At 55.7% G+C, this 7,590-nt stretch overlaps 1 protein-coding gene and 2 long non-coding RNA genes across 3 annotated transcripts in view; 2 read left to right on the top strand and 1 right to left on the bottom strand.

Annotated features, from left to right (window-relative positions):
- The window catches only part of LOC120242287 (zinc finger protein 48-like), a 15,280-nt gene extending 8,011 nt beyond the window's left edge, over positions 1-7,269 (top strand). The window contains exons 5-9 of the mRNA XM_039247953.1: positions 1,220-1,401; positions 1,536-1,620; positions 4,582-4,903; positions 5,055-5,168; positions 5,970-7,269. Coding sequence (XP_039103884.1) covers positions 1,220-1,401; positions 1,536-1,620; positions 4,582-4,903; positions 5,055-5,168; positions 5,970-6,871 — 1,605 coding nt within the window. The 3' untranslated portion in view covers positions 6,872-7,269. The remainder of the gene's footprint in view (positions 1-1,219; positions 1,402-1,535; positions 1,621-4,581; positions 4,904-5,054; positions 5,169-5,969) is intronic.
- LOC120242228 lies at positions 133-2,427 on the top strand. The gene is made up of 3 exons (XR_005531036.1): positions 133-1,383; positions 1,487-1,620; positions 1,913-2,427. It is a non-coding gene; the product is annotated as an uncharacterized LOC120242228 (long non-coding RNA).
- LOC120242229 lies at positions 2,488-4,673 on the bottom strand. Its single transcript, XR_005531037.1, has 3 exons — positions 4,419-4,673; positions 3,747-3,925; positions 2,488-2,718 (listed from the first exon to the last, which is right to left on the bottom strand). It is a non-coding gene; the product is annotated as an uncharacterized LOC120242229 (long non-coding RNA).
- Positions 7,270-7,590: the final 321 nt, after the last annotated feature.

Below are 7,590 nucleotides of genomic sequence, written 5' to 3'. Positions count from 1 at the left end.
GAGCTGGCAGTCAGCACAGGGCCCAACGCGGGGCTCGAACCCACGAACCGCGAGATCATGACCTAAGCGAAAGTCAGACGCTTAACCGACTAAGCCACCCAGGCGCCCCGGCCCTCACTTACTTTCAATACTTACCAGAGCCTGTCATTTTTTTCCTCTTTACATTTATATGACAGTACGGAATTGTATATGCTACAAGAAACAGCTCTTCTGACCTCCTTGGTGGCTGCTCTGTGCACTACCACACATTACAACTGCACCTTGGTAACCTGGCTTGAAATCCTACCTCTCTCTGGTTGCTGAGACTGTGCCTTCAATTGTTTGAGGCATTACAATATGAGTTCTGGAGTTAGAGGGCCTGGGTTCGAATCCTGGCTTCACCACTTACTAGCTGTGTGGCCTGGGGCAAGGTCACCCCTCTGTGCCTCAGCTTCCTGACCTGGAAGGGCACTTATCTTTGAGGGGTTGTAAAGGTTAAATGAGTTAACAGGAGGAAGCACTTAGAACAGTCTGGCATACAGTAAGTGACCAAACCAACATTATTAATGTGTTAGTCATATCACGGAACCAACTTCAGCCCTTGTACAGTCAGCCATTGTTCTCTTAGAGGAGCTCGGCTTGGGAGACCCGAGGGCACCTTTAACTGGAATATTAAAACAGATGAACCATATCATTCAGTAACCCATCTACTTTTTATACAATCATCACTTAAATGGATAATGCTGTTCATTTTCACAAGGTCAGCAGGGGTCAGTACAAAGTCTTCAGCTGCTTTTCCGGACTCGGCCTAGAGGAGGCAGCACGAGATGGTAGAAAAGGCTGGAATTTAGGAGCCTGAAGCCCTGCAGTCACTAATGGGCTGCCTAACCTTGGTAACAACTAGACTTCAGTTTCCTCTTCAGTCAAATAGCTGAATTCTAAAGCATCCAGAGGCATCTGGCCGTGTCCTCAGTTAAAGATATAGCAAATGTATGGGAGTACCACAGATAGGCTATATCTGGAGGCATATTTAAGAAACTTAAAAATAGATGATGGGAGGAGGAGTCACACAATACTATTCTTTCTGTACCTTGTAAATGAAAAAAATATTTTTTTTGAGAAGTGAACTAGTTGGCTAAAAGTAAATTTTCTTGTAACACCGGAATAGGCCTTCTGACAGGAATTGGAAGAAGGTCGTCAGGCCGGCGGCCTCGAGTCCTGGCCCCTTTTCCCTCCGTAGGACCCCCGGTCCGCCGCCGGCTCTCACGCACGGGAGCCTCTTACCCTAGCCAAACCGGCGCACAGACGCCGAAGCTGCTGCGGCCATCTTAACTACGGGCAAGAGTCTCCCAAGTCGGCCGGCGGAAGAGCGAGAGAAGACGGCTCGAGGGCCGAATACACCAGGTTATCAACACCAGACCCGTAATGACGCTATTAAGTGATTCTCTCTAAAACTGAAAGACGCTCGAGTGCCACGGTCTTTTCTGAGGGCGCCTTCATTTTCTAGGACCTGGGACCACCAAGTTCGCGTAATGGACCGCTTCTCGCCGTCCTAGAGCGGCCCCACCGAGGCTACTTCCGGCCGCCTGGGACCGGAAGAACCCAGCTCCCCGGAGGCCGAATCCCGGGCGTCCCTCCCAGGTGCGTGGGGGTGGGAGGTGGGGACCCTGATACAGTCCCAGGTTCGGCTCCCGGCGCGCTGCTGAGGTGCCCGCTAAGGCCGGTCAGGAAGGAGGAGGGGGGAAAAGCCGAGGGCTGCGAACTTCCCCGAGGAATGGGGAGGTCTCTGGCGCGTGCCGGAACGTGATGCGGGAGACCTACAGCTACTTGGGTGCGCTCCGTGAGGTCCGGTCATCCCGCATCTCTGAAAAGGGAAGGGGGCGGCTGAGATGCGTAAGTCTCGGTGCCAGACTGGTCCCCACTCCTGCCCTAGCTTGACTTCGTTTCCCGTGATCCCCGTCAGATCGGCCTAACAAATGTACAGCCGAGCCTCTTCGGCCAGACTCTTCCCGTGGCTCCCCAGTCCTTCTGCAAAAAGTTAAGAACCTGTGTACCACAGCGTGAAGGCCCGTGGCATGCTAACCTCCTCCTCCTCCAGTTCAAACCCAGTCTCTCCCTACAGGCGATGATCCCCATTCGCTCCGTCTACATGGGATCTGGTTTTTGGAAGATAGGCATCTAACTTAATAACCCTAATCCAGTATCTTTCAGTGAGCTGCAGCTTTTTATCTTTATAGCTCTGCCCGAAGGCCTCCCTACTGCGCCCCCCGAGCTAATAGGTGACGTCTCTCTCCTTTAGTGTAAATTTAGAGCTTACTGTAAACCTAGAGCAGGAATCTTATCTTGGTTCACGAACGTCTCCGCACCTACAAACAGTGCCTGCCACACGGGAGATACCCAATATATTTTTCTGGAATGCTGAGAACAAACTGAGGGCTGATGGGAGTGGGGGAGAAGGGAAGGGGGGTGATGGGCATGGGGGAGGGCACTTGTTGGGATGAGCACTGGCTGTTATATGGAAACCAACTTGACAATAAACTATTCACGAAAAAAAAAATGAAGAATTGTTTCTTGAGTGCTTTGGGTTCTTCCTCAGGATTCCCAGACCCCAAACCAGCCTTCATCTCCAGCTGTGGGGTTTAGCAGAAGGCCCAGCTGTGGGGTTTAGATGCTCAGGATCTCCAAGACGATGCCCGAGAGAAAGAAAGATGAGAGGTGGGGGTAACGTCTCAGTTCCAGCTGGAAGGGAATATGTTGTGTTGAATAAGAAACACCATCTACATGTTCCTTACTACTTTTTGCTGAGCTGAATTTATGATACCCACTGGAGACTACAATCTTGACCTTCTCTTTCTCAATTGACTGAGGCATCTAGTGGTCCCATGGTCAGGTCACACTGTAAGAATCGTCCAAACTCTAAGACAGTGGCAGTGTATGAATTAAAGCTTAGGATGGAGACAGTTCACCTTTTGTCCTCAGGTGCCTGTACCTTGTAACAGCTCTCCTGGATGACGGTATCTCTTCGGGTTGGTCTCAAAGTAGAAATGTCCCTGACTTGTGACCCCCTCGATTGACCAACAGAGTCTAGGTGGGTGCTTCCAGGGGCTAGGGACCCATCTGCAGTTGTGAAGGTTGAGTAGACTTTGACTTAACTGGGCAAAAGTTACATTTTAAATCTGCTGTGTTTCACAACAGCCACTCAGAAAAATGATACATTTGGAAGGGGCCAGCAGAAGGAGTCTATTTGGGAGATGTCATGAGCCCCTGGGTTGCGAGGCAGTAGCTTGGTGTCTGAGCCTGTGGCCGAGGGTCCCTGTGTGTAGCTTGGCCTTTCCCAAGCCCCGACTCTACACCCAGCCTCAGTGCCTGGTGCTCACACAGCACCCTGCACCCAGTGCAGGCATGCTTTGCCATGACCTTTCACCTGACTCCACTCACTCTGGAGAGGGACCCTGTACCTGCAGCTATTGTGGCAACTCCTTCTGCCGTAGCTAGCACCGGTCATGCTCCCTGCCGACTCACACAGGCAAACTGTCTTATTCCTGTCCCCAGTGTGGGAGGTGCTTTAGCCAGAGACCCACCAGTAGACCCCAGCCTGGTGCCATGGACCTCAAGGGCCCACCATGAGAGCCCTATTAGTCTTATGGAAATCTGTGTGTTTGTGTGTGTGTGTGTGTGTGTGTGTGTTTTCCTTTTATGTGCAGTGGTGTGAGAGGCTGGGAGTAGCTAGGGCTCAGTCGAGTCCCTGGGCAAATCTGCATCCTTACCTTTTCCAGGCTTTTTGTCTTTTCCTTTTCGCCTTTCTGGTGTGATCAGCTCTATTTGCCCAGCTCCTCCGGTGTGGTGTGGAGAGAAGCATCCACCAGATAAAAGGTGTTGGGCAGAGGCCTCAGGGGGGCCTCTGGAAGGAGGCAAGCAGAGAAAAGCTCCAGACTAGATCCCAGACCTGCTGAAGGGAAGTGCATTTCCATGAGGGGTGTGAAATGCTGCAATTTAGCTGGCCAAAGGAAGAGGATCGAGTCATCTTAGGGCAGGGTATTTATGAAGGCACACGGACACGTACAGAGTAAGCCGCCAATTAAATGTGTGGAGAGAGGGAGGCTGGAGATAGAAATGAATGGGAGAGTTGATGCCATTTGCTGCGATAAAGACCCCAGGAGGAGCAGGCTGGAGGACGAAAGGGAGGAGTTCAGTTGCAGCCATGCCTAGTCCAAGGTGCTAGTGGGACATTCATGCAGGGAAAGGGCGGCAGGAGGCTCTGTGATCAGGGTCTTATGAGCCATGCTCGAGCTAGATAGAGGTAAACAGACGTTCGCGAGGCTTCCTGCAGGGCAGGTATGCCCGTCCCTCTCGCAAACCCCGGCGGCTGCGGGGACCCGACGCGGGGCAGTGGTGGCCTGCCGCCCCTCCGTGGGCCAGGCGGAGGCGGCCGCCCTCACCCGCACTTGTAGCCGTCGCGGCCATTTTGGCTGAGGGCTCGAGGACAAAGCCACCTGGAGACCCCGGGGGAGGCGTCATCTGGGCACGGTTGCGTAGGAGCAACGTTCGCGCGGCGCGTTGCCGCCATTTCTTTCCGATGGTCTGTGTCCCTTCGGCCGGCAGCTCTTGGTGGTTGGCCAGCGGGGTGGGCCCTCGAGGGGCCGGCTGCTGCGCTCCCGGCCTCCCGGCCCGCGCCCCGGAGGCTTCTGGCGCGGGGGGGGCTCCGCGGACCCCGGCCCGGGACTTGCCATGGCGCCGCCTCCGGCCCCGCTCCCCGCGTGGGAACCGGACGCGGCCGGGCGCGAGCGAAGGAGGCCCGGCGCCGTGAGCTTCGCGGACGTGGCCGTGTACTTCTCCCCGGAGGAGTGGGGGTGTCTGCGGCCCGCGCAGAGGGCCCTGTACCGGGACGTGATGCGGGAGACCTACGGCCACCTGGGCGCGCTCGGTGAGGCCCCGCCTGCTCGCCTGGGCCACCTCCCCGCCCAGCCCGCCCAGCCTCCGGGCCGGCTCGGGCGGTGGGAGGCCCTAGGTCCGGGAAGCCGGGACCGCGGGGGGCGGCCTCCCGGCAGCGTGGGGTTTGCGTTCTCCTCCCCCAGGGTTCCGAGGCACCAAGCCAGCCCTCATCTGCTGGGTGGAAGAAGAGGCCGACCTGTGGGGCCCGGATGCCCGGGATCCGGAGGTGGGAGAGTGTCTGACAGAAGCAGACACAGGTGACGTGTTGGGCACTGCGTCTCCTGGGACCTCCTCTGGGCCTGACCCCTCCTGCTCCCCTCTGCCAACACCTCCCCTGCTCCTCATTGTCTTCCCTGAAGTGCTTTCCCGTGCCAGCCCTTGCCTAGCTGCGGGTTCAGTCTAGAAGGGGTTGGCAGTATGACCCAGGCTCTGCTGGGATGCGGGACCCTGCCTGCCTGCCTGCCTCTCCAGCGATTCTGTGTCTCTCACCACTTGTTGGTCTCCGAGCCTTGTTGAGCTTCCCGTCATCCCTCCTGCCATTTTCCTCCACTCCAGCTTCTCTGCCACCTTTTGTTTCAGTTTTCTTTCTCTTGGTTATATTTTTGTGGCATCTCCATTCTCTTGGCTTCCACTGTTTTCTTTCTCCAGTTCATCCTTGCACAGGACCCTGTCTCTGTGAACTTGTCAATGGCAGCCGCATTCATACCTCTCTTGTACTTACTGCTGCCTGGACAGGATCCTTACACATCCACTCATCCTCCGTGATCCAGCAAAAATGCCCCCCTCCCCCATTTCCCCGACTCTGAGGTACAACATACGGTGCTCTGTTCCTTCCTCTCTCTTTTTTTTTTTTTTTTTGGTCTCTGCATCTTTTCTGTCCTCTGCAGCTCAGGAAAAGGTGTCACTCTGAGCTTCCTCACCTGTACTGAGCTGAGTCCCAGAGGCAGCCCTGGGTCCAGAACGTGGCTCTGTATCTAAGAGGCTTCTCTGTCACTGTTTGGGGTTTGGCTTTAAGGACCGGGACAAGCCAGAGTCTGAGCCCTCTGCTTACCTTCCAGTAGATTCCAGGAACAAGGAAGAGAAAGGACAAAGAGAAGAGACTGAGGCACTGGAGAAGATCCTTTCTGCAGAAGCTCGGCCTACTCTGAAGCACCCTTCTGCTGGGCTCCCTTATGGCTTGGAGCAGCCGAAGGCACCTCGCCGGGGCCGCCCCCCACTCTGCGCCCACCCCCCTGTCCCAAGGGCAGACCAGCGTCATGGTTGCTACGTGTGTGGGAAGAGTTTTGCCTGGCGCTCCACCCTGGTGGAGCACCTGTACACCCACACGGGGGAGAAGCCCTTCTGCTGCCCTGACTGCGGCAAGGGCTTTAGCCAGGCCTCCTCTCTGAGCAAGCACCGGGCCATCCACCGTGGGGAGCGGCCCCACCGCTGCCTGGACTGTGGCCGGGCCTTCACCCAGCGCTCTGCCCTCACCACTCACCTTCGGGTCCACACGGGCGAGAAGCCCTACCGCTGTGCCGACTGTGGCCGCCGCTTTAGCCAGAGCTCTGCCCTCTACCAGCACCAGCGGGTCCACAGTGGCGAGACTCCCTTCCCCTGCCCGGACTGTGGCCGCGCCTTTGCCCATGCGTCAGACCTTCGGCGCCACGTGCGCACGCACACGGGCGAGAAGCCCTACCCGTGCCCAGACTGTGGGCGCTGCTTCCGACAGAGCTCCGAAATGGCAGCCCATCGGCGTACCCACAGCGGTGAACGCCCCTACCCATGTCCCCAGTGTGGCAGGTGCTTTGGCCAGAAGTCAGCCATGGCCAAGCACCAGTGGGTCCATAGGCCTGGTGCTGGGGGCCACAGGGGCCGGAGTGCCAGCGGGTTGCCTGTGCCCTTGGCCCCTGGCCAAGGTGACCTGGACCCACCTGTGGGCTTCCAGCACTACCCAGAAATATTCCAGGAGTGTGGGTGATGGTGATGGCCTCAAAGATGGCCAGGCAATGAAGACGTAGACATTGCCTGATGCCCAGGCTGGGCTCAGGGGCCTGAGCCTCTGTGGCAGCTCCAGGGAGGTCACAGAATTCTGGGCAAGAGGTAGACATGGAAGATGAGGACCCTCTTATCTTAGGCCTTCCCAAGCTTGATCTGCTGACACCTTGCCCCCTACTGTCCCAGACTCTAGAGCCCCCTTTGCTGAATTAGGGCTGAGGTAAGCACTTCCACAAGACATCCACAGCAAAGGAAGAAAAGGCCGTTTCTCAGCTTAGACATGTTAAGAGGTAGAAGAGAACTTTGCCTTATCCATTGTCTTTTTAAATTTTTTTTTTTTAATGTTTTATTTATTTCTAGGAGAGAGAGACAGCATGAGCAGGGGAGGGTCAGAGAGAGGGAGTCACAGACTGAAACAGGCTCCAGGCTCTGAGCTGGCAGTCAGCACAGAGCCCGACGCGGGGCTCGAACCCACGAACCGCGAGATCATGACCTAAGCGGAAGTCAGACTCTTAACTGACTAAGCCACCCAGGCGCCCCTATCCATTGTCTTTTTACTGCAGGAGTTAAAAACTGATGGCCACGTACCGAATCTGGCTGGCAGCAACATTTAAAAAATCCTTTTTGGCCCAACCAGCATTTTAAAGTGTTACAAATTATCAGTTAAGATTTAAAAGGCTATTTCACCCCAAAATTCAGGTT

The sequence above is a fragment of the Hyaena hyaena genome, unplaced genomic scaffold, assembly GCF_003009895.1.
Source record: "Hyaena hyaena isolate Hyena2069 unplaced genomic scaffold, ASM300989v1 scaffold_306, whole genome shotgun sequence".
Lineage (NCBI taxonomy): Eukaryota > Metazoa > Chordata > Mammalia > Carnivora > Hyaenidae > Hyaena > Hyaena hyaena.
This window is presented reverse-complemented; position numbering and strand designations above follow the sequence as displayed.